This window comes from Seriola aureovittata, chromosome 17, assembly GCF_021018895.1.
Source record: "Seriola aureovittata isolate HTS-2021-v1 ecotype China chromosome 17, ASM2101889v1, whole genome shotgun sequence".
Classification (NCBI taxonomy): Eukaryota; Metazoa; Chordata; class Actinopteri; order Carangiformes; family Carangidae; genus Seriola; species Seriola aureovittata.
The window spans coordinates 743,886-769,868 of NC_079380.1; the positions used below are offsets into that span (position 1 = coordinate 743,886).

The 25,983-nt window shown below is 42.1% G+C and overlaps 1 protein-coding gene and 1 long non-coding RNA gene across 2 annotated transcripts; both read right to left on the reverse strand.

Moving 5' to 3' along the window:
- Positions 1–304: 304 nt before the first annotated feature.
- cog1 (component of oligomeric golgi complex 1) lies at positions 305–25,983 on the reverse strand. Its single transcript, XM_056400729.1, has 12 exons — positions 25,611–25,983; positions 24,211–24,458; positions 23,124–23,305; positions 22,836–23,012; positions 21,765–21,921; positions 16,954–17,164; positions 16,405–16,765; positions 15,181–15,253; positions 13,643–13,775; positions 7,427–7,536; positions 6,740–6,821; positions 305–541 (listed from the first exon to the last, which is right to left on the reverse strand). Exons 1-12 carry the CDS (start codon positions 25,914–25,916, stop codon positions 404–406), a joined length of 2,178 nt encoding a protein of 725 aa, XP_056256704.1. The 5' UTR covers positions 25,917–25,983; the 3' UTR covers positions 305–403.
- Positions 9,680–11,745, reverse strand: LOC130185409 (uncharacterized). Its single transcript, XR_008830145.1, has 3 exons — positions 11,356–11,745; positions 10,651–10,720; positions 9,680–10,555 (listed from the first exon to the last, which is right to left on the reverse strand). It is a non-coding gene; the product is annotated as an uncharacterized LOC130185409 (long non-coding RNA).

A 25,983-nucleotide genomic window follows, 5' to 3' on the forward strand; every position in this document is an offset into this window, starting at 1 on the left:
AAGCTGGGAAGACAGAAGATTAGTATTTCCTGACTTCTTCCTTTTGCATATTCCTCTTAAGGAGTGCATTGAGCAAATATTTAGCACATTACATAATCAATGACCGATCAGATGACAAGGACATCTACAGGCAGTGGCGAAAGATGTACGCACAAGCAAATATGTTAGCTCGTAAATTTACCATGTGTTCAGTGACTGTTTAGAGTTATTTTATGCTCTTTATGTTTTGTTTATTGTTATTTTCTTTCTGTCCTTAATAAAGATTGGATTGAATTGAATTGAACTGAATTCAATCACAAGAGGCTTTTTTCAAAAGACAAAAGTAGATTTATTAGTATACATATTATCTTTACAAAGTTTATGCAAAGGCAAATAAAAAGTCTAGCAATAAAGCAACAAAGGGTTATTTGGCCATGCCAGACAGCCAGCTGAGTTTGAATAAAGACGGAGCTGCTGTGTCTTCGTCCTGGTCAGCGAGCTGTCTGAACAGGCTGCCCGGCCGGAAGCTGTCCTCACTGTCTGCTGTGGAGGAGGGAGGAGCCTGAGGAGACAGGAGGAGACATCAGGTTTGATCAGGTTTTGGTAGACTGTCCTGTTGGTCATGTTAATTAATAATGAGAACATATAAAACAACTGTCCATTGACCCTTGTCATGCTAAGTATCACAGTCCTGGAGGTCCCTCTCCTGGAATCTGGACATTTCAATCACTCAGTGAGTTACTACAATTCATCCTGAGGAGAACGTGGAAAATAGAGTCTTCAACATCAGGCAGAAGCAAAGTAACAAAGAAACAAAGAAAATAATATGCTCTGAACATGAAAGGTCATTGCCATAGCCAGAGGATCAGGGTTCCCGCAGGTCGGTAAAAAGGAAAATAAGATCTTAAAATGTCTTATATTTACTGTAAATTTATTGTAGGTATTAAATTTGAAGATAAAGGGTTTAAGACTAGGAAAAGAAAAAAAAAAAAAAAAATTAGCAAAAATTAACAATAAGATTCATTTTGTAGATCTGTTCTATTATGGCGTTGAGGTTTCATGTCACAGACACAAATTTATTTTTAAGATGTGGTTATGCATAGTTTGGCATTAAAGTACGGTCTACGGGTCCGCAGGTAGATATTGCTTCAATATTAACTTCACGATAGATAGATAGATAGATAGATAGATAGATAGATAGATAGATAGATAGATAGATAGATAGATAAAAGTCCTGAGTGAGTCCAGACTCCTGCCGAGCACAGACCCAGCCTTTTTGACCAGCTTGTCCAGTCTCTTTGTGTTCATGTTGGACATGCTGCTGTCCCAGCAGACTGCAGTATTAAAGAGTTACACTGGTCACCACTGACTGATAAAACATGTGCAGCATTTCACTGCAGACGTCAAAGGACCTGAGCCTCCTCAGGAAAAAGATCCAGCTCTGCCCCTTCAGGTAGATGGTCTCTGTGTTCAGGGACCAGTCCAGTTCACTGTCCAGGTGCACACCTAGGTATTTATAAGTGTGCACCACCTCAATGTCCTTCCCTCGAATGTTGACTGGCTGAAGGATGGGCTTAGACCTCCGAAAGTCCATGACCATCTCCTTGGTCTTGGAGGTGTTCAGAAGGAGGCAGTTCTTGTTGTTCCATTCACTGAAGGCCATCGTCAGATCCCTGTACTCCTCTTCCTGCCCGTTCCTGATACACGCAACAATAGCTGAGTCATCCGAGTATTTCTGGATGTGGCAGGACTCAGAGTTGTATTTAAAGTGGGCTGTATACAGGGTGAACAGGAATGGAGCCTGAACAGTTCCCTGTGGAGCCCCAGTGCTGCTCATCACTGTCCCTGAGACACAGTTACCCAGCCTGATGTGCTGTGGTTGTCTTGTCAGGTAATCCACAATCCAGGACGTGTTCAACCTGTGGCATCAGAAGGTGGAGAAGCAGCCGCTCCAGGGTCTTCATGATGTGTGATGTGAGGGCCACCGGTCTGTAGTCATTTATCTCAGCCGGTCGTCCTACTTTAGGTACCGGAACAAGACATGATGTTTTCCACAGGACCGGGACCCTCCCTGTTTGAAGGCTTAAGTTAAAGATCCTCTGGAGAGGCTCAGCCAGCTGGGCTGCACAGTCCTTTAACAGCCTCGGAGACACATCATCCGGGCCTATTGCCTCTCCAGGGCGTAGCCTCTTGAGCTCCACCCTCACCTCCTCCACTGTAAAGGACAGGAGGCTTGACCTCAGTGTGGAGGGAGGTGCAGCTGCAGTGTCAGGTTGTGGAGGAGATGCTGTAGGAGAAGCTGCAGTTGAAGCAGTGGGAGAGAGAACAGGCTGTGTCACACCTGTTGTAGAACAGGTTGAACTCATTGGCCTTGTCCACATCACCTGTTGCCTGGCTGTTCTTCTCTTTATAGCCAGTGATGGTCCTCATCCCCTTCCACACCTCTCTGGTGTTGTTGTGCTGCAGTTTCCTCTCTACTTTCTTTTTGTAGTCCTCCTTCGCCTGCTTTAATCTCCTCTTCAGCTCATGTTGCACACACCTGAGCTTCTCCCTGTCTCCATCCCTGAAGGCCTCCTTTTTCTGGTTGAAGAGGGTCTTGATGTTACTGATGATTCAGGGTTTGTTGTTTGGAAAGCAGTGTACAATCCTTGCTGGTAATATTGTGTCCATACAGAAGTTAATGTAGTCTGTGGTACATTCAACCATTCTATCAAGGTCAGGGTCCTTGCTTTTATCATTTTCCTGTGACTCCAACAGGACATTCCAATCTGTGCACTCAAAACAGTCTCTTACAGACTCACTGGCCTCCGGGGTCCAGTTCCTGAATGAGCGGGTGGTTGCAGCCTGCCTCAGTACACAGGGCTTGTAGGAAGACTGAACAAAAACCAGATTATGATCTGATCTGCCAAGCGGTGGTAGAACTGAAGCAGTGTAGGACTCCTTGACATTTACATACAACAGATCCAGTGTCTTATTTTCCCTTGTGGGACAGTCATCGTACTGAGTGAAGCCAGATAGGTGAGAGGTGAGAGTGACATGGTTAAAATCCCCCGATATTGCAATGAATGCATCAGGGTGCTGGGTCTGTACTCTTGTAACAGTCTCGTGGATGTCGTCACATTCAACTACAAGCTTTGCTCGTGGTTGAATGTAAACAACAATGGCAAGAATGTGTGAGAACTTCCTCGGTACATAGTACGGTCTAAGACCGACTGCCAACAGTTCAATATCCCAACAGCAGATCATCTTCTTCACTGTGCTGGGACTGGGGTTGCACCAAGCAGAACCAGTCCTCCACCTTTATTCTTCCCACTTGCTCTGGCGTCTCTGTCCGCTCGTACTGCAGTGAAGCTGGGTAAATCCACACAACGGTCAGGAGTGTTGTCGAATAACCAGGTCTCCGTGAAACACCTGAGACTACACTCACAATATGCTTGCTGGTTCTTCACAAGTGCCTCCAGTTCATCACACTTGTTAGCCAGGGAGTTGACATTTCCCATGAGGATCAATGGTAGAAAAAGGCTTATATCTCCATCTCCTAGCCTTTAGCTTAGCCCCGGCTCTGCATCCACAGTACGGCTTCCTCAGTTCAGCTGGTATGGGACGTTTGTCTCCATATCTGGTAAACTTTAAAGCCAGGAGTTCTTCCTTTGTGTACATTATTTTCTCCATCGTCAGACGAAACAACGACGTAGAATAAAAAACATCAATCGACAAAAAATATACTAATATATAGAAATGTGTTCCAAAAAACTACGAGCTATGCGGACTTGCTGCAATTTGTTGCCAGTGCATCAATGTAGTGATAAGGGCTAAAAAGTCTGCTCTACAAAACACTAAAAACATGTGATTTTCCCTCTGGTTACCAGAGAATTAATATGAAATTCTTGTTTAGCATAGGAAGTAATAATTATTTCTACCAACATGCAAAGTGTGGCTCTTTAATTCTGCTGCTGAAGGTGTTTAGATCTTTTATTGCTGTTTCTATTGTTGTCACCTATGTGCTGTTGAACTTTCATGACTAGCCCGGACTGAAATTTCTACTCTGCCCCTATTTTAAAACATCAAATCATTTGCAAAACAGAAGGCTATAATTTTGATGAAAAGATGTGATTATAAAAAGAAAAAAAAAGCAATAGGAAGAGTTAAAAGGTGAGAGAGTCAGGTGGTGAATCGACAGGTGATCCCTCCCCCATCAAACTGAACTAAGCTCCTGCTTCAGTTCAGTCCTGAATGTTCAATCATTATCATTAAAATTGTATTGTTATGGCGAGGGATGTGGGCTGCCAACATTTTTAAGATTCTCAAGTGGGTCATGAGTTGGAAAAGCTTGGGAACCACTGCCGTAAACAACATTATTACTATATCATCACATTTTCTGAAATACTGCATTTAGAGGTTACACCTAACAATGTGAAAAGTTAATCCTAAAGTATGTTTCAAGTGTGCTGCTCTAAAAGTAAATCATGAAGTGAAGCAGGTTGGTTATTAAAAGTTAATGACAGTTTACTGGTAATTCATCTGAATGTGTCTTTGTCTCTTAGATTCTATGGACCAGTTCATGTTTCATACATTTCTTTGCGGCACCAATGAAAAAAACATAAAGGTGCAGAGAACAGAACAGTGATGGACCCTGGCTCAGTTATTATTCATCCTTACTTCTGCACTACTACCAACAAATACCACAGGCAGAACTGAAGCCGGCCCATGAGGAAGGACATCATGCATGTGAGCCTGAGTTTCCTCTTTGTCAGTCATGCAAACTGCAGGTCCTCCCTCATCAACCAGCCACGCTCCAGTAGGCTGACTCGCTGATGTTAGCATAGCAGGCTGTAGCCACAGTAGCCTGTTCTGCTGGTGCTGCTGTGGTGTCTGCGTCTTTGATTGTGGTAAATCAAAAGAAAACTGCTTATGAAGACAGAAGCTCTGAGCTGCGTTCAGTGTCCTCTGAAAATGACAGCAGTTGTGGTAATGAAGATAACAATCATTTCACCAAAGTAAAACCAGCAGACCAGCGCAACTCTGAAGTCTAATCAGGGCCGTGATACGTAGCATAATGGGTCTAGATAGGGGCTGGGTGGATCCTGGCCCTGGTGCTCCATGCTAACACACTGCAAAGGATCCCCAGTGTTATATCAAGCTGTTTAGCTCTATAGCTAAAAGGTTAGATAAAACTGAATGATGTAAATGTAAACCATTAAAGGCTCAGGTCACCACTTCAGCAAGCCGAGTGTTTAGTAAGAGCAGAATCTGCACAAATCAAAATGCTTTTATTAATATTCTGATCATGCGATGCCAACTTCAAAGAATAACTTACTTTGTCCTGTACACTTGTCTCATTAGACAAATTATATTTGATTATATTTGATATTTGATAGTCTGACCGACTGTTTCATTGACGCAGGTAATCACAGGTCTGGCGTCACATGCTGGGGGGTAAACACTGACTAAGGGTGAGTGGCAGCAACATTTACACAGTTTCACACCGTCACTGTAAGTGTTACTATGGAAACCCGAGCCACAGACTCACAGGACACCTGAATTACTCTGGAGTAGAAATCAACTTTATCCAGCACAGATGACATGTTTAGCCTAGCTTAGCACAACGACTGGAGCAGGGGGAAACTGTTAGACTAGTTAGCTACCCAACGTGATACAATTCAGCTTCTAATAGCTCCAAAGTAGAGCCAGACCGATTTCACAGATACTTCTGTTAAGCAATAATACAGTGGAAATGCTCGGGTCAAGTCAAGTTATAAAGGCAGCATTTTATGTATATTTGATCCTTTGTTTTCATTCAAGTTAAATATATATATATACTGTATATATATATATATATATATACATATTTGTTGTTTGTTTTTTATTTAGAGTTATTTATCTTTATAGTTATTTTATTTAATTCCCAGTGAAGTTTACCGTTTCAGTGCACTGATGTCATTTTGGACAATAGAGTTTATTGTTAAACTGTAAAATATCCCGCTTTCATGACATATCTTTTTCACAAGTGTTTATCGATATTTTTTACACCCTGATATCGGTATCAGCATCGGTCCCAAAAATCCAATATCGGTCTGGCTCTACTCCAAAGCACAGTGACATGGATTTTTTTATGTGACTGTTGGTGAGGCAGCAAACAGGACCATGTCCAATGTGTCCAGAGTCTTTAATGGAAAAAAATCCAATTCTGGATGAATCTGACCTTGAGCTGCACAGAAACATCTGTTGTTTGTGTTTGTGCTGACCTTAACACTGACTTCAGTTATAATTAGTGTATCTCAAGATAGGACTATCCACTCAAACAGGTGAGAACGGCCCAGGTCACTACTGCCCAAAGAAATTCTATTGTCTGATCTCAAGCTACTGGAGCCCAAGCAGAGCCATTAGTTTCCATCCACCCAACCTCAAGAATATTTTCATCAATTAATAATACACTCTCACACTGCAGCAAAAATCAACCAAGTAACAGCTAACAACACAACCAACACACACGCACGCACGCACGCACGCACACACACACACACGCACACACACACACACACACATGTATATCAACCTGCAGTGTTGGACTTGCCTGGGTTTCTGGCACTCAGAAATGCTGGAGGGCAGAGGGTGTAACAGACAGACCGGTGGAACAAAACAATTAAACAGAAAAATGAAGATACACTGTGGCTGTCAGTAAATGAAACAACAAAACTAAAATCCCCTACACAAGAGCTCAGTTGGACTTCAGAAACCAGGTCCCAGCTGTGTTACTCACCAGTTGCTGAGGAGCCTCAGAACTCCTGGATTCAGACTTGAACTTCCGGACGTTGGACATGCTGAGAGGCAGCAGTCCAAACCTGCAGAGGACACAACAGTCATGGTGGAGATGTATAATCATATCTCATCAAAAAATATAGATATCCTATAAATATCAAAATAACTTCTGCCTGAAATGTGACTTGACACCATGAATCAAGAAGCTGTTTGTGCTTCTTAAATCAGATTTAAATAATAATTTCACACAATTAGAATCTATTTCATGTCATTACTTAGTGAGGTTTTTGTAGCTGCTTTAAACTGCTTTAAAACACTATTTAACATTTTGATTCTTTTGTTAGATGAAGACTTTTGAACTTCCTTTATCCATTTATTTTGTATTTTCACACCTTATCTGGACTAAATGTAATTTGTCCCTCTACAGTCCAAAATGTGTTGTATTCATTACTTCTGTTTATAGATGTTTATAAAAGCCCAACTGTAAGACTCAGCTCCTGGGTCAGATCTGGGGTTACTAGAAACCAAGAGGACCTGTGAAGACCTCCGCTCTAATAGTGCAATGAGGGACCAGCAGTCGCTGCACATCATCTCAGTGACAGTGTGGTTTGTTTCTGCGAATTAGATTCATGTCACAAATTTAATGAGTTATTAATGCCACATAGAGCTTCTAGCATTGACCTCTGACCTGATCTGGCTGCTGGCCAGTGGCAGGATGTTGTACGGCTCCTGGGAGTTTAGACTGCTGCTCCGTGAGGTGAACTGCTTCTCTGAGCCTGTCAGCAGCCCTAGCAGCACCTGAAACACAACACCACATTGTGACACAGCCACAAGTACATGGGGGCAATAATATAGATCAACTAGAAAATTCCAGGGAAATTTTTAGTGCCACGGGGGCTACTGCCGGGATGAGTACATGATTTATTTCCAGTGTTCAAAAGTCACCCTGATAATACTCTGGTTTTGAGAAATGTCTTGATATAAAAGACTCTGATATAAAACAATGTCACATCCCTCCATCGTGTATTATGTGGGAAATATCTCATATTCTGTGTTGTTTTTTTTAATAAAACAAGAGGCAACATGTCTTCAAACTGGCATTTAAAGGGTTAAAATCCCGAAAACTAATAAACATTTGGTAGGTTTGAGCAGAACTGAAGTGGTTTAAAGGGGACCTATTATGCAAAATGCACTTTTCCATGGTTTTCTATCAGTAGTATGTGTCCCTGGCGTGTCTACGGACCCCCCAAACATGAGAAAAGTCCATCCTCTCCGTCTTTTGCTTTCTCCACCTTTCAAGAAATGTGTGCTCAAACGAGCGAAATGGAGATTCGCCCCTGGTGACGTCAAGAAGGGCGATGCCCCTCCCCCCGGATGGGTGACGCTCCCCGAGCTAGGTGTGTGTTCCGCCCTCTGAGTCCGTGTTGCAGACGGTATCGTTACTTCCCTCGCGAACACTGGCTTTCGGTAGAACAATGTCGAAGGTACAGCGAAACACAGTAGTTGCTTTGTTGTTGGCTGCACAAACCAACACAGATTTTTTAATCCCTACGCCCGAGGATCTGAAGACCCAGTGGATTAATTTTATTTTTGATGGAAATGTTCCCGCTCCAACTCCGAAAGTGTTGTACGTGTGTGCTAACCATTTCACCTCGGACTGCTTTCTCAACGAGGGCCAGGACAACGCAGGATTTCCTACAAGTCTCAAGATAAAGCTTGGATCAGCACCGACTGTCTGTGACCCAACTTTGAACTTCGGAGCTGTAAGTTTTACCATTTTATGTTGCTTTACTGTTTGTTCACGAGAGCCTGTTGCGTGTGTTGTTAGCATGGCAGCTAACGTGGCTAACGTTTAGCGTCGTCGACGCGCACCCGGGTATAGCGGGGTACAGATTGTATGTAATTCTTCTGCTTGGTATCGCCGTGTGACATTGATAAGAGCCACCCTGTTAAATGTATTATATTTTAAAGGCGTTTTAGCTGTCTGTAAAGTCAAGCCGGTAAAATTCGGACTAAAAATAGGCTTTGTACTGATTAGCGTAGGTGTCCGGGCTTGTTTATTAGTGCTGTGAAAGTTATTATTGAGAGTCATGCCTTATAACGGCCGTTTTAACGTTTATATCATGTTCACAGATACAGTGCCTGTAGGGAATATCTAGATAAGCGCAGAGTTAAGGGGATATGTCCAAGGGGATAGTCTATAATACACATTTTTTGCATCTTGCACATATAATGAGCTATTTGCAGCATTTACAAGCTATTGACAACCCAGTTTACACATAATTGAGAGCATCTGTTATCATTCTTGCACTGTTTGCAGCTGTTGCCATAACTACACATTTGAGGAGATGTTGGTGTAACCTCTGTTTCCTCTGTTCAGGCCATCTATACAGCTTCCTGCAACAGGGGATGTTGCATGCCAGACTGACCCACTGCAGGCACACAGTTATCCTTGAAGATCTTCAGCCTCACATCAGAAGTACAGGTCTGTAGCCATCTGAAGTGCATCTACTTTTGATAAACCTAACAGTCATTTATCAGTCTTGGAATAATGTGCAGGTAAATGAAGCTGTGGTTACTTAGAACTTGTGAGAGTGTGTAGGCTAAGGTTTCTGTCATCATCTGTCACCTGGCTGCCATGTACTACAATGAAAATGCTGACCGACCACAAGCCCAAACAAAAGAAGGTGAACCACTGTTCAAGGTCCAATTTCCAAAAGCCATGAAGGGAGAATGCAGAGCTACACCAGTTAAGACTGAGGCGACATTCTATAAGTGTTATATTATTTTATTTTTCAACCAAAAAATGTTTTGTACACATTGTATTAAATATTGCACATATAATGTTATGACAGTTCCATCAATAACAAAATACAGTAAAGAAAATGTCAGGAGGTATTTAGAAACAGACTCAGTCATTGTTTTGTAAAAAAAAAAAAAAAAAAAAAAAAGTGAAAAATGTAAAAAAAAATCTTTTGTGTTTTATCAAACAGGGAATGTGGTGGACCTCATATTTGAAAAAGTCTTTGTGACCTGGGACCATACACAGAAGCTGCTTTGGCCATCCCCATCCCAGAGGACCTCACTGCACAGTTCGAGCGGCCTGAGAAGGAGGAGGTCATATCCAGCTCTGTGTCCCGGTTCTATCATGGGCCAGTCTAAAACCCACATACCGGCCTGTGGCGTCAGGAAACACGGCATGGATGCGTAGGACCACGCAGGCTGGAATGACGACCCAGATTCTGCAACCAAGGAAGCACCAGCTCACAAAGCTCCTATAGGCTAGATACCTGTACTGACTAAAACAACTGGACAGGGCATTTAGTCTTGCAAACATATATCTATGTTGTGTCTCACAATTTTTTATATGGATCCAGTGAATCCTACAGTTTTTTCATCATCACTAATTATAACTGCCTCATTTGATGTAAATAAATGCTTGATTGTTACTAAAGAAATGACTCCTCTGAATTCATATATTATATGCACACTATCTGCTGATAGAAGAACTTTACAAATCAAAGAGCAGCTAAACTAATTTATTTGAGGGTGTGTTACTCTATTTGTGGTGTGTTATTACCATTGTAAAATTATGTGCACTGAAGTAAAACAAGACTGTCTAACATCTTTTATTTAGATTGAAACTATGTTTTAACAAAGAAGCAAAACGTACTGGTGTATTCCTCTCAACCGTAAAGGACCATAGTCAGTGCGGTACATGTTGCAGGCAGAACACATTGAGGCAGAGCGGCTCCAACCCAGGACGGTCTACCATACATGGTAAATCTTCCACGATCTCCCATAGCCATCTGGTAACCTACAGTGAATTGCAAATGGTAAATTCTATGGTTGATTATAAATGTAATGTAATCAAAACAAATTAGTGATTAGTTTGTCCAGTGAGAATGCTACCTGCGGTATCTCCTAGCAGCAGATGTTCTCAGCTTCTGTGGGCATGGTTGCACAGTTTCCACAGGAGCACCTGTCCAAAATATAGAGAAAAATGGAAACATTCACCAAAATATAAAGCTTGTGAAATTCAAACACTGACAGACAGTGGAGCTAAGGTGGGTAAGAAGTAAGCTTGGCTACATATCAAGTGCATATAACAGAGGTAATTTATAACATGTCACTTATTGCATATAATGTGGAGCTTGACAACAGTGTAGTGTAGAAAACTGCACAGTTCAGTCTTTGACTAAAGATTACTGTTGCTGTCAGACATGTTTATGCTGATTTACAGCTTTCATTGTAATACACAAAATAAATTTACTTCATAAAGGAAGATGTCATGATGAGCATCTCTGCTCAAAACATGGAGAAAAATTATTTACTTTGTCAGCATCTATTAAAATATCTGACTAGTACTGACATTGAACACCTGTAGCAGTCTACATACAACAAACATTTTCAGACTGTAAAAGTATATCTAAGGAGGCATGACAGATAACTACATTACACTATTCACAATAGTGCTTATTTACCAAAAGAGCTCCCAGTAATGACGAGACAGTAACAGTTAGCATTAGCTACCTAGCTACATGTTAGTAACTGTGTGCCAGCACTCATCAACAAACTCAAAATGTAATGTCAAAATACACAAAATTGGTTACCAACCATTCAGAAACGTCCTGCTGCAGTTGTAGAGTTTGAACTTCTTCAGCAGCTTCTCCCTCTGGCTCAGATTCTGGATAAAAGTTGTGTGGTTGAACCAAATCGCTACCGACGCCAGGTTGCCGGTCACGGTCACCGTAAACATTAGAGCATGGTGCCAGAAGCCCGAACGGCATCCCCTTCCGGAGAGGGGCGTGGTCAGGCACAGCTCATTGCATTTAAAGCTACAGACACAGAAACAGCCTGTTCTGAACAGGGCTCAAAAAGAGGGGTTTACAGGCATGCTGAAATATAGGATCGGAGTGGATTTTTTAGCAAAAAGCTTCAAATACATGCTTTGGGGACCTCTGAGACTTATTCAAACTTGTTGAAAAGGAGCATAATATGTCCCCTTTAAGAGATTTATGCAAAAAAAGCAGAAAAAAATATTGATATATGATGATTTTATAGCATTTTCTTTGTGTGTCCTTTTTTGGACGCGAGGAACCCCAGAGGGTACAAAATGTGTTACCAGTGTATAATAGACCTGTAACAGTAACTGACATTAGATTTTAAAAATATGTCAAAAAAGACACTTTCTTGCAGAAATCCATACCTTCAGCTGTAACACAGCCAAAATGATCAGCAAATCAAAAAAGAAAAGTGAAGAAAATGTCCAAAAAAGGACAGAGGGACCCCTGAGGGTTAATAAATCCCATGAACCGCTATTTAAATTACCACTATTATGTTTTTTTCTGTGCTAAATTTAACATTACTGGGGAGGAGAGCAACGCGACTAGAAGTGACAGCGAGAGAGGGCTAGTAGCTTCTCCTCTCCTCTGTCTCAGCGGAGACCGTCACAACTTCATTCACTCTTTTAACAAAACAAAAAAAAAAAGCAACGAAGGAAGCAGTAAATGGACTTACATATTTAAGACCTAACTAAATGTAATTTAAGACCTAACATGCGGCTAATGTAAAGCTAGCAGAGCTTGGAGAGTTGGTTATCTGGTTGCTAGGCGCGCGCACGCACGCACACAGGTCAGGAGCTGCCGTTGCCATGGCAATGTGAAAATCTGCCCAGAATTTGGCTTCTTCATGGCTTCAAACAACTGCAAATTATGAGAAAACCGTTACTTCTTTTCATAAACCGAAAAGACCGTGCCAGACACTGAAGCCAGAAGTTTCTACAGTCTCTATTTTATTCAGATATTCCTTAAAATGAGTGAGTAAGCTCAGTGCGAAGACAGAGAGAGATTCTTTTGAAAAAAAAAGACAATTACATTAGGTGTCAATGAGAGTGAGACAGGTATTGCTGCCGGACTCGGCACCCCCGTTTAAATTTTGTGCAGACCCTGCCTGTCAAAGTTACATTTTATGAATCCCAACAACTATGTCTACATTTTCAGAAAGAATTATTTGTCTCCTTTTTACGGTTTGGCCGTGAGCTCGAGTTAAAAATAAAAATAAAGGTTATTTTTTACTGCTTCACGCACTCTAGCCAACTGACGCTTTCACTCTAACTTTGAAGAAAAAGTGATTTGCACTCCTCCTTTGAGTGCTCACAGTGTGAAAAGTTTACATGTTATGTAAAAACAGTTCCTGTCTTTTTGAGAGAGCAGAAGTTTTCCTCCGTTTTATAGTTTGAATCACATTTCTACGTGCAGGTATGAGAGAGCTGGGTGACTCAGAAAAAAGGTGCAATTTTGTCGAAAAAAGGTGGGTTTCTAAAGAAAATTCCAATGCATTTCTAATGCATTATTTATTCCCAGTTTTTTGGGAATAACTTTGGGAAAAATTGGAATTTTAACACCAAAAGTCATAGCACCCCTTGCGGGATCAAGACGCACGTTTTGATGTAAATACTACCGGGGTTTTCTCAAAGCTGCGGGATGAGTTACGCGCCGAAATTTGGCGGAAGAATAATAAACCCGAAACAGAAGATTAATAGATGCCTCAGGGCTCCGCCCCGAGGCACTCCTCTAAACCCTAGATTCTAATCTATCCCTGTCACCCATGCTTTTAGTGTGTATGCCAAGAATAACTTTCTGTTACAGGGGGTGTGGCCAGGAGAACAGAGATAGGTCAGGTGTTTGGTGAAGGAGGACAGAGAGAGAGAGGTCTTAGCTGTCTGCAACCCAGTTGGTTTGGTTGGTGGAAGTTTGTTTGAGTTACTTTAATCTGCCACAAGCCAATGGACTTTCAATTCCTTCAATACCAATTTATTTTGGTGATTTGTTTGGTGTACAGCTCGACTGTTTTTGTCTTTGCTCTGAATTTGTGTGTTTGAATGTTCAGGGGCGGACAGTACCGATGTCCTCTGGGACAGGCGGTTGAGGTTGGTGTTCAGTGGAGGCGTGAACACGTCCAGGTCAAAGGGGTCGATGAAGCTCTCCAGCCAATCACAGACCTCGTGGAATCTGGAAGACACATAACAATAACAGCTTCAGAACATTGAAGTGGACACCATGTAAAACTATTGTACCAACCACGAAGAAACACAGCCGGAAAGAAACACCTGTGTGTATATGTTTCACACACAAAAGGAACTTTTCCAAACTTTATTATTGTAACCAAGCAACTGTTGCAGCTAAACACTGCAATGCCACGGATCAACTTTGCAGCTGCAGTCAGTTCTTCCACTTCATGCCACAGCCCAGACAAAAAAAAATATTCTGCTATGATTAATATTTTGTTTAACATGCACCGTCAGGATAAATCCCAGCAGCACTTGCTCCTCTCTCATTACCACCCTGAACAAATACCTTAACCACAACTGCTCCACTGGAGCTTTAAAGTTCTAATCTGTAACTTTTCCACATTAAAACATCTAAAACAATATGTTGTTGAGTTGTGTTCTTACATTATCCCAAGTGTTTCCATCAATTCTCAAACCAGAGAAATCTGTGATTTTAATCATGGTAACAGTACGTGTCATTGGTCTCCTGTCAATGACATCATATCCTCTATGATCACGTGTCAGTGTGTTTGTCTGACAGAAGCTCAACATTGACTTTTATCTAGTTTTAAGCCACATACACTTTTTACACCTTGGTGGTTTTCAGCTCTATATTTGAACCAGATGAAGGATTTTAGTCGTCGGACGTCTGGATCTGAAGTTATCAGAGAAACAAGCTGAGGAAATGTTAGACAGCTCAGCTCCCAGCTGCTGGAGACGTCCTGTCCTGTGTCACTGAAGAGCGTCGCTGAATCTCTGATTTTTAAAGTCAAACTGCTTTATTCAGTGTTTCTACTGGTTTTAATCTCCTGGTGTGTTTGTTATGGAGAGGAGGACACCTCTGTGGATAATTCAGCTGCTGGTAAAAACCTGCTGAACGTCTGCTTCATAAGTTATCAGAGAAACAATCAGAACAAAGGTTAGCATCAATCTCAGCTCCAATTCTTCCCTGAGTCTCTGTCCTCCGTACAGCGTCGCTCAAACACTGACTTTAAATGTGAAACTGCTTTATTCAGTGTTTTTAACGGTTAGAATCACTGGGTCTGTTTGATTTCCTGAACCACTGACACTGAAGGAATCCGAACCGGGAGGAGACAAAAACTCCCATGATCCCACACTATTTCATGACGTCACCCAACACCTTCTTTTATTATTGTTTTGATTGACGGACCCCTAGAGGCAGACATTACAGACTATTTGTTTTCTGAAGACATGACTTTCCTGAGGTAAACTCTTTGCAGCAAAGGTCTAAGAAATGACAAACTGTCTGTATTTTGCAGGGGCTGCAGACTTAAGTGTCAAATCAAAAAAAGTTCTTGAAAAAATTTGCTGAGGAAAAATAGTATGAAAACAGTATTAAATATAATTTAAAGCTGCAAGCAGTGTTATGCTGGCCCTCGCCCTTCATGAACTTGGGGGGCGCCACCAGGTGGCCACCTGTCACGGCCAACATGCATGATGTTCCTGTAAATCAAGTGAAAACCAGACCATGAGTTTTTGAGCTTTTAGGCTCAAAAAGTAGATTTTCATTCAGGACTAATAATAAATGGAGCAATTCCAGGGTCGGTGCTTGGGCCCTAATAAGTAAAAACTTATTAGAAGAGATAAATATATAAATTGAATGAATAAATATAAAAATAAAGAAATAAATAAAGTAATGACTAACAGACGGGATATTTGGGAGCAGACTGAGAGTCCCGCCCGGAGCATTAAGGAAGCACCACACAGTGTCACAGTCAAATGAAGTGAACAATGCTAGGACAAAGGCAGCTCAGAGAAGTTGCTGCTGTGATCTGTGTGAACTGTGATCTACAGATATGTGTGATCAGTGTGATCTATGATCCATGATCTGTGAGATTTATGTGACCTGTGTGATGTGTGATCTGTGTGACCTGTGTGATGTGTGATCTGTGTGACCTGTGTGATGTGTGATCTGTGTGACCTGTGTGATGTGTGATCTGTGTGACCTGTGTCATCTGTGTCATGTGTGTGACCTGTGTCATCTGTGTAAAACTGTGCAGGATTGCATACATACAAGTCCAGAGAGGGAGCTGGTGAGACGCATGCTGGACTCTCAATTTGAGAGACTGTTAGTACGTTTTATATGGTGAAGATTTAACTTGCTGCACCAGGTAGCGTCAGGTTTATGCCACAAACAGACGGTTCAAACAATAAACTTTTTAGTCCATATGCAAAGATATCCCATGTCTGTCCAAGTTGGTGAGGAGAAGACATGAAAACAAGAAAACATGGTGGAATAATTAATAATAACTCAACACTAACTAGAATGCTTCATGTTAAAATGTTTGGGTTAAAATGCAATAAAATACTGATATTGAGCTGAAAAGCTGAGAGTAATGAAAAACATTAGTTTATTTACTAGTGATGTGAGGTAAGGCACTGATGGTGGATGTCTTATCTACAAATGTTTGTTGCTTATTTATTGAGTATAAATATATATTGTTTTTTTTGTCTGTTTTTTTTCTCTATTCAAAGGTTTTTCACCTAATGACCAACAATAAATGGATCAGGACTGACAAACCACCTTCCATCAATAAGTTTGTGTAAACTGTCTGCAGACTAGCAGACCCTGGCTCAGTGTGAGCTGCAGCTACCTGTGTCCTGGGAGGGAAGGTAGTGCTGGAGGTCATCCAGTCTGGCCTTCAGCTTCGCATCCAAGGAAGAGCAGAAGTTCTGAACACAAGGTGTCAGGGCCTGGGTCTTCATGGCCAGGCCACTCCTCTGCTGCTGCCCCCGCTGGCTCACACTGACCCACCCGGCATCACTCAGCAGGTCCCCTGGGGACTCTGACCACAGGAATGAGGCCACATCTACCTCATACTGGGCCCCGCGGCTGGAGACAGGGTTGGTCCCTGAAGAGGTGTGGATGGTCTGGCCCTCCAGGTCCCTCACAGCTGAGCTGAGGAGCTGGACAGAGCTCGCTGAGATGGCTTCAGTCTCTTCTTTTGTGATGGCCTTGAGGAATGGCAGGAAGGAGTCATTGTACTTGTACTAACATGTACACTTTTTTTATCACATCAGCAGACAGGCGTGACAGTGTGGTGACACTGAATACAACATCCCAGAAAGCACCAATACATACAGTCAATGGACAGACCTATTGAGATGCTGGAAACAGCTGACCGAGCTAGAAGAGCACCAACCTGCAGGCGCTGAAGGAAAAGCTGCTGGAGGAAGTCATCCCAGACCGCCAGCGGGCGCTCCAGCAGGTGCTGGCACACAGTGCCCCAGTGCTGATTGATGGACTCTGTGGACAGGAGGTCCCACACAGCATCTCTGATGGCCGCCAGCCCCTTCAGGCTCTTCACATAGACTAACAGGCTGCCGACACCACGGCAGATGTCCTCCTTACACCTGAGAACAGAGGAGACATCGGAGAGCAGTTGATTAATTAGCCATATATAGACAATTGATCAATGACAGTTTAGATGATTGATGATTGACTACACTTGTTGTTTCCAAGAAAGCATCCTGACACTTCTTACTCAATCAATAAAGTTCACACTTTTCTCTCAATTTTCAAATAAAAGCTGAATATTTGTTACAGTTTTTCTTAACCACTTTGATGCAGTTCACACATCAGAGAAGTAATTCTCACCTCTCTTAATGCAGTTCTCAGAACAATTAATGCAGTTCCTAAAACACTGACTCACCAGTGCAAAAGCCTCTAAAACAATAAAAAAACCTTGTTCACATGTGTTGAAACATGCAAAGTCAGTCAGTCACTTCAACACTGTCACTAATGAATTAAACCTTTTCACCAGAGCTTCCAGTTGGTTTTGATAAAAACCTGACTGACTGCTGAAGCGCAGAAAATATATAGTAAAAACTGTTCAGACACAAACTACAGTTACAACAGTAACATGTTGGGAAAATAACAATATGCTGCTCCAACATTGCATTGGTATTTTTGCTTTATGTTATTTTCAATGCAGTGTTTCATTTTGCAGCAGATTTGTGGCACTTTGCAATGTGTGAGCAATTTATTGATTTGTGTGTAGAGTTATGGAAAAATAAGACCTAGTTTAGAAAATGGTGTGAAAGCAATTGTAAAAAAACTGTATCTGTAAATCCACAGAAGATAAATGCTGTAACTGAGGAAAGAAAAATGATAAACATGGAATTATGCATTCAAAAATGTGTGAGACTGGCCTTGCTCTCTCATACATATTTGAAGAAAGTTTAAAGTCATCTGATTGAAAACACTGATGCTGCAGGACGGTATCAAAGTGAGTGAGAGGTCTGTCATTGTATCTGACGGAGGAACAAACTGTTTTCATGAGTTGTCAGAGTCAGATGAGAAATGCATCAACACAATGAGAAAACGTCTTTAGTAGTGAACTATGTGTTGATACAAAAGAAGCTTGTACAAATACAATGAGAAATACTAATGTGTGTGAGGAAATGATGAACTGTTTTGAGAACTGCATTAAGAGAGGTGAGAATGAAGTTTCTGAGGTAAGAACTGCATCAAAGCGATTGAGAAAAACTGTAATCAACCGCACAAACAAATAAAGGCCATGTAAAAAACACCTGTACTATAATTTCTTCCAGGATAAATTCAGTATAATGTGCATTTTCATAGCACTAATTCCATCACTATGACTGTCCTGTCATACTGACCACTCTGCTGCTCTCACTTTTTCTTTTGATCCATTTCCACTCAGTGCAATGAAAAGAAGCAAACAGGCAGTAAGAGAAATTATGTCGACTGGATGATGAAGAATGTTGCAAATTAATATTTTCATGCTATGGTTATTGATCAGACCTGAACCACAGCTTTGTTGAAAACTCCAAAACCATTACATAAGCAACATGAAATAAATAAAACCAGAAATACAAGTAGGCTGGTTGTTAAAGAGTTTAGGATAGCTGACTGGGAATCACTTTACATTCTGCACAGTCTCTGTGTGTGTTAATACTCTGTGAGTGGACTCTGTAAGTCCATATGCATTTTTAATCAGAAAATGGAGAAACAACTTTCATTTTCAAATTTTCACAGTAATGAGTATTTTGCAACGTGCTGAGTTGAAGATGTGCAAATCTACAGCCTGTCACCACATCACTCAACCCAAAGGGAAGTTTATCCTGCTGCCCGTTGAGCTGAGGTTCGCACCTGGAGTTGTGAAACCTTCAGCTCACAACTTATGTAAAAGCAGAAATTTTGTTTATCTGATATGTTTTGCACATTTATTGGCTGTGCCCTTGCATCTCTACAGTCTAACTTACTGAAATCCCTGCAATATCCCTATTGACATTAGCAGAGATGAAGCGGACCTGTGAGGATCCACAGCAAGTTTTCTCTTTTTTTTCTCTCTCTTGCTGAATGCGATGACAGTTTGCACTGCAGTATGTCAATAGCTAAAGTGAACACTGTCAGGACAGCCAGTGTAGAGGGAGACACACGAGGAGCCTGGCTTTTGTTACAAAAGCCAAAAACAAAATAAAACTGCAGTGAAGGCAGGCGTGCTGTGATGTCTTCCCTGTGCCTTCTTGCAACAATGACAGTAACAGAAACTGTCAGCAGTGTCGTCATCATCAGTATGTCTCACCATTTTCTTTAAAATGTTCACTGAAGTAAGATACGATAAGATATTCCTTTATTAGTCCCACAGCGGGGAAATTTCCCGCGTCACAGCAGCAAAGTGGACAGTACCAAGAAAAAAAACAGATTGCCAAATGACAAGAACCAAATACTTAAAGATAATAATATAATATAATATAATAGAATAAAATAAAATAAAATATGTACAATTAAATACTAAATATACAAGATACAAAAAGTAGCAGCAGATGACTTGTATTGCACATGGTGGATTGTCAGTCTTTGGTGTGCAGTGTTTGTTTTAAAGTCTGACAGCAGCAGGACGGAAAGACCTGCGGTATCTCATCTTCACACACCGTGGGTGCAGCAGCCTGTTACTGACGGAGCTGCTCAGTGCTGTCAATGTGTCCTGCATGGGGTGGGAGATGTTGTCCAGCAGGCATTTAAGGTTTTCTCCTTATTTTAGTCTTACTCCTAAGGAATGACTTAAAGTCAGTTAAACCGCTGCACAGGAGACCTTAGCAACCAAACTAAGGAAAAAAACTGAAGGTACCTCTGACTCTTTCTTACCGGCAACATGTCTGAGATTATGATGATAAATGAAGAGGATGAACATCTCAACGAGAGTTTTCCACGATCAGAAGAACCTGATGGACCCTCAACAACGAGGAATTGATTTTGCTCTATAGATCTGATCGGCAGTCAGTTTATGACTTGTCTTACTAGAGCTGATCCCTCCACTGTGCTCTTCTATCTCCTCTCCAGTTAATGATCACTCTGCAGTTTTATGCTACAGGATCTTTCCAGTCAATTATTGGTGAACTATTTCATGTCCATGGATCAACTGGGTGAGTGTAAGCTGCTCTGACCGTCTGCTGAACACTGTGCTGAAGTTTCCATCAAAACAACAGGGGGATGAGAGAGGCACACCTCTTTAATGTAATTTTTTCAGACATTTTTTTCTTCTGGCCAACTGTGTGAGACGATACAGATATTTCAACCTACGATATAGATGATATGTAAATGATCTTCTGATCTCCATGGATTTGGACTCCACGTTTGTGCTCCTCTTATTGGATCTCATTGCAGCTTTTGATACTATAGATCATTGTATTCTCTTAGACCGACTTGAAAGATAATTCAGTGTTTCACCTGGTTAAAGTCCTACTTATCTGACAGACCGCAGTGCGTCTCCTATAATAACACTATATCGACATACTCTGCTGTGAAACATGGAGTACCCCAGGGCTCTGTTCTTGGCCCTCTGCTTTTCTTTCTCTATAGTTCACCTCTTGGTCAAATTATTTGCAGTCATGGAATTAATTTCCACTGTTATGCTAATGATACTCAGCTGTATGTGCTGTATGAGCTCCAACCGTAGAGTCTGGATCTACAACTGCAAACCACCTACTGCCCCCATGATCCTGTTACACACCTGCTGCTAAACCTGCTTAAATTTGCTATAATTAATAATGATAATTATTAATGTTATTAGAGGTCATTACTATTTTTATCAGTAGCAGAACTACAGTTGCCATTTCATTACTATTGCTGTTACTGCCGCTGCTATCACTATTATTAATATTGCGATCACTGTACATTCTTGTTCTTTTCCTCTGTGCTCTCTCTCTCTCTTTTTCTCTGTCTCTCTCTCTAACCCAATCAGTCGAGGCAGATGGCCACCCACCCTGAGTCCTGTTCTGCTCGAGGTTTCTGCCTCTTAAAAGGAAGTCTTTCCTTGCCTCTGTCGCCTAGTGCTTGTTCTTGGTGAGAATTGTTGGATCTCTGTAAATAATATTATAAAGAGAAGGTCTAGATCTGCTCTATTTGGAAAGTGCCTTGAGATAAGTTATGTTGTGAATTGGCGCTACACAAATAAAAATTGACTTGACTATCACAAGCGCTAATGCAGCAAACAAATGGTCCCCATGGAAACTGTAGAATTTTACCACTATAAAATCTATTTGATTGCTGCAAATGCCAAATTCCTTAACAAAGGAAACCTTTTGAGTTATTCTGTGCAACAACCTTAAGTAACTCCCTCAGCTAAGGAGAAATTCAACCTTAAGTGTCAGACTTAAGTAGAAAACTTAAAGTGCTCTGTGCAACTGGCCCCTGGTTCTCTGTGCTGGTGTGGTAAATCAAGGCCTCTACATGTGATCTAAATGTGTCACATAGATGCATAAGAAAGCCAGACATCAGTATATAAACTGAGAGTGGTATCGTATTTGCTATACTATTGAAAAAGTGGCAGGAGCAGGGGTCTGACTGTGATTCTGCTCTGTGTGTGTTCAGAAACATGCGGGTACCATGTTCTGCTGTACACTATTAGACAGTCACATCAAACTTCAAAAAAACATCCAAGGCAAAGGAAGCAGGTAATATGAAAAAGATTAGCAGTATCCTCACATATCAATCCACTGCTGCAAGGTGTCCCGCAGTTGCTCTCTCTGGATTGGCTGAGCCAGGGTGCGACGAGCGGGCTGGAACTCAGTGATGGACGTAGGCAGGTACCTGAACCAGCTGCTTGTACTCGTCTCTTCCTGCAGCACCTTCCTGACTTTAACTGAGGAGTGAGGTGAAGACATTAAATCACAAGCATCGACACACTGTTAAAACCTTTTCTTTAATTGTGGAGTTTTGTGCTTCAGAATACATCCAAGTCTGTGTGAATGGATTTTCTTACTTTCCACTCAATGTATTGTATTCACCCCTTCAGTCTTGACCCCAAAGTAAACCAATTCTGGTCAGATATCTTCAAATGCCTTTCTACTGTAAATAACTGTGTTATTACACCAGACCCATATACTGCCATTCACCCTTCAACTTAACCCATTTGCAACAAAAGACAATACAATGTTGCACGGTCACTGCAAAGAGGATCATTGTAACCCTTTGGAAAACTGAAGATGGCAGAGGTCACTAACCTGTTACATTTGGAGAGGATAAAATTTACTGTCTGTCTTTGACAGAATGCGGCAAGCATGCCTGTCTTATTTATGAGAGTGGACTAAAGCATCTACGTAAGTGCATGTATGTCTTGTATGATGTGTATACATGACATGTATATGTCTGTAATTGTACTGTATATATGTATATACATTTGCTTCTCTTGGTAAATGTAATTCACTGTAAACATCCATTTCCTGACTGGTGCTTATTGTTATATTAACTGTGTCTCCTGGAGTAGTAGATCCCTCTGTATTTGTTGATTAAAAATGATCCTAGAACAGCCCTAAAAACATACATAGTACCACTTGCATGCCAAATAATACAACAGCCTTTCTTTACTTAATCTAACTTATCCTCAACATAACAATACACGACATGTAAGACATGTAGTGTCTATACCAACAGATGTTAATAAGGGAGTGGCAACTGAACTAACAGCCTGGATTTCAAAGTGGAAACGTCAGAGACCATTGTGGTCTAAGCTTGTTTTAAAAGAATCCAAACTTCCAGGATGTCCTAGCTGTTTACCTGCAGGGGTGGTTGAGGTGACATTCTCTAAGATAGAAAAGAGCATGCCACAGCTCAGGAGCCCCTCCCCTGGCCTAGGGCCTCCCTCTGGGGGCAGGTAGAATACAGCGTAGGCCTGGAACAGAGTGGTGACCAGCAGCTCCACCAGGCTGCATACCTGAGCCTTGATCCCCGCACCTGGATACAAACAAACATCTTTATCAACTGGTACACATTTCTGACAGATACTGTAAACAGTCTGGCACAAAAACACACACACGTCAGCAGCTGTTATAAATGGTAGAATACCGTGCTGTGGTTGGTTGAGCAGTTGATGGATAGAGGCTTTCCGGGCCAATAAGAAGTCAGCCAGGGCCTGGCGTGGTGAGCTGTCCTCCAGCAGCATGGTGGACACCAGAGCTTCAGCGATAGCCTGGTCTGACACTGCCCGGCCCCGCAGCAGAGATCTGCTGTCCAGCAGAATGGTGGATCTGCAGAAAGACAGGCTGCTGACTGACCTGTGACACAGCTTTCACTAACTGTCACATGTGGATCCATCACTACTTCTCCTGGTTCTGAGGCCTGGAGTTTCTCTTTTAAATTCTGCCCCCTCTGCAGGAGTTTCACTTTTGTGACCATGTGTTTAATCAAAGGCACAAGCTCCTTTCACAGAGTCTGTAGGCCGCCTCGCCATGCTGTATAAAAGATATGAACATGGAAATGGGGGGGGGGTTCACAATGCTAAAGGAATGAGGCCACATGTGAGTCAGAGCACCTCTGAATGTGGTCTGAATGATCGGATCTCAAATGTGTCCTCAATGCGTCTTGGGTGCGTTTACACCTAAACTTAGAGCTGACCACTGGTGAGATCTGAACAGGTCTGAACAGATGTGGACAGATGTGGGCAGGTCTGAACAGGTCTGATGTGAACAGGTCTGAACAGATGTGGACAGATGTGGGCAGGTCTGATGTGAACAGGTCTGATGTGAACAGGTCTGAACAGATGTGAACCGGTCTGAACAGATGTGAACAGGTCTGAACAGATGTGAGCAGATGTGAACAGGTCTGAACAGGTCTGAACAGATGTGAACAGGTCTAAACAGGTCTGAACAGATGTGAACAGATGTGAACAGGTCTGAACAGGTCTGAACAGATGTGAACAGATGTGAACAGGTCTGAACAGATGTGAACAGGTCTGAACAGATGTGAACAGATGTGAACAGGTCTGAACAGGGCCAGAGCCAAATCGATGTTTGGGTAAAAGCTAAAGCCAGCATGGCAGGACAGATGCTGATGCTGTGTTAACACATCTGGACCATGGTTTCTAAAATCACACACGGGAGCAGCGACATGTGACTTTGTGTAAAAGGAGCTACACATAAAAAACATCTAATACCTGAAGTGTCCCGTGGTGGCTACCTGTCGGACCAGAATGGGGAAGCGGGCCAGGATGGGGCTGTAATGGCCGCCTGTCGCGGTCTCCAGCTGCAGCAGACTGTGCAGGTGGCAGCACAGCAGGTAAAGCTGGGTGGCCTGCAGGTACTGGGATGCCTCCATGGCGCTCCAGATGCGCTCTGGGATCTCCAGGAGGAGCTTGATCTGGGAGGCCATGGTGTAAAACTTCTCCTGCCAGTGCCTCTGGCTCTACAAGAGGACACACATACACATCTATACGTCTGGTGAAAAGACAAGCAATGATATAACACAAACACAAGACAATGTAATGATGTACAGTAATATTATAATGCATTAGATGAGTGTGGATTTCATTTCATACATCCAATAGTACAGAATCGTTTTTAAAGTTGACTGGTTTGACTCAGGGGTCTCACAGGGTCTGTGAGCTCCTCATGTCTTATATTACTGGTCACATTTATTCACATATTGTATCAAAACACTCAAACTGATCCCCAACAAATCAAATGAATAAGTCATCAAATATCAACATCCAAAAATCATCTGAAACTCACATCAGACAAAAATCTGAGTCATGATTCAGTCAGACCTGAACACACAGACACCACTGTAAATAAACCTCCATAAATCTGATTAGAAACCAGAGAAGAAGAAGCTCCTCAGTCAGTGATCAGTGATAGTTGTCAGTTCATCAATGATTAATATCAAACAGGAAGTTAAAATATCTATAGAATAGCTATCTATCTCTCTATCTATCTGATGCAAACAAACTTGACAGCATAACTTATTTGACAGTCAACTGCCAAATAATGATTTGGGGTTGAAGACTGTGTATTTGATTTAGTTCATTAGAAGCAGATTGACTGAGTGAAGTTGTGTTACTTAAACTATACTATACATCCATGGTTTGTACAGACTATAGTCTCTGAAGCTTGAGCCACATGTTGGAGACCCCTGATTTAAACTAAGTGCAATCAATTCTTATGAGGACAAGTCCCCAATTTCCATTCAGCAACATTAAGATTTAATGCTCCTTTTGAAGTCAGCAAACACAAACACCAGCAGAACAAGTGTTAGATAGTGTTCTGGTGAATTTGGCACAGTAGTGATCCACCAGTTCACCACTGCAGGTGAACAGAGGTGGATATTTTAGCTGTGATTACTGCAGGACATTTCCTATTAGCTGATTATTGACAGATGAGCTCTATAAGCTCTATCAGCTGATGGGACGCATTACGTGTAAAGTAACGATATAACTGCGGTGAATATTTGCATATAATTTATATGACAATGAATTGCCACATTTTTAAATGAAGTTTGGTGTTCCTCAGTTGATGCAGGTGTATCACCGACACAAGCGCAATCAGGTCAAGCGTTCACCTCCTGTCTGCAGCCGCTCACACCGGCTTTGCCTTGTTTGAGCCGGTGGCAGTACTGGTGCATGTCCTGGATGGACTGGACGACGCTCTCCGAGCACTGCCTCATCTCCCCGATGGTGTCGGCGGCGTCGATAAGGTCCCGGTAGCGCTCCCCCACCATCTGCCTTAGCTCCTCCTTCTTCTGCTCGATCTCCCCGCGGACTTTGCGCTCGATCCCGCGAATCTCGTCGGTGTTGTAGCGCTCGAAAAGACCCGCCGGGTTCTTAATCTCCGAGACCCGGAGAGACAGCGCAGGATCCTCGGCCATCGCTCCGACACAACAAGTTCGGCTCCTACACGAACTCCAACCCGGAAGACCGGGAGGAAAACACTTC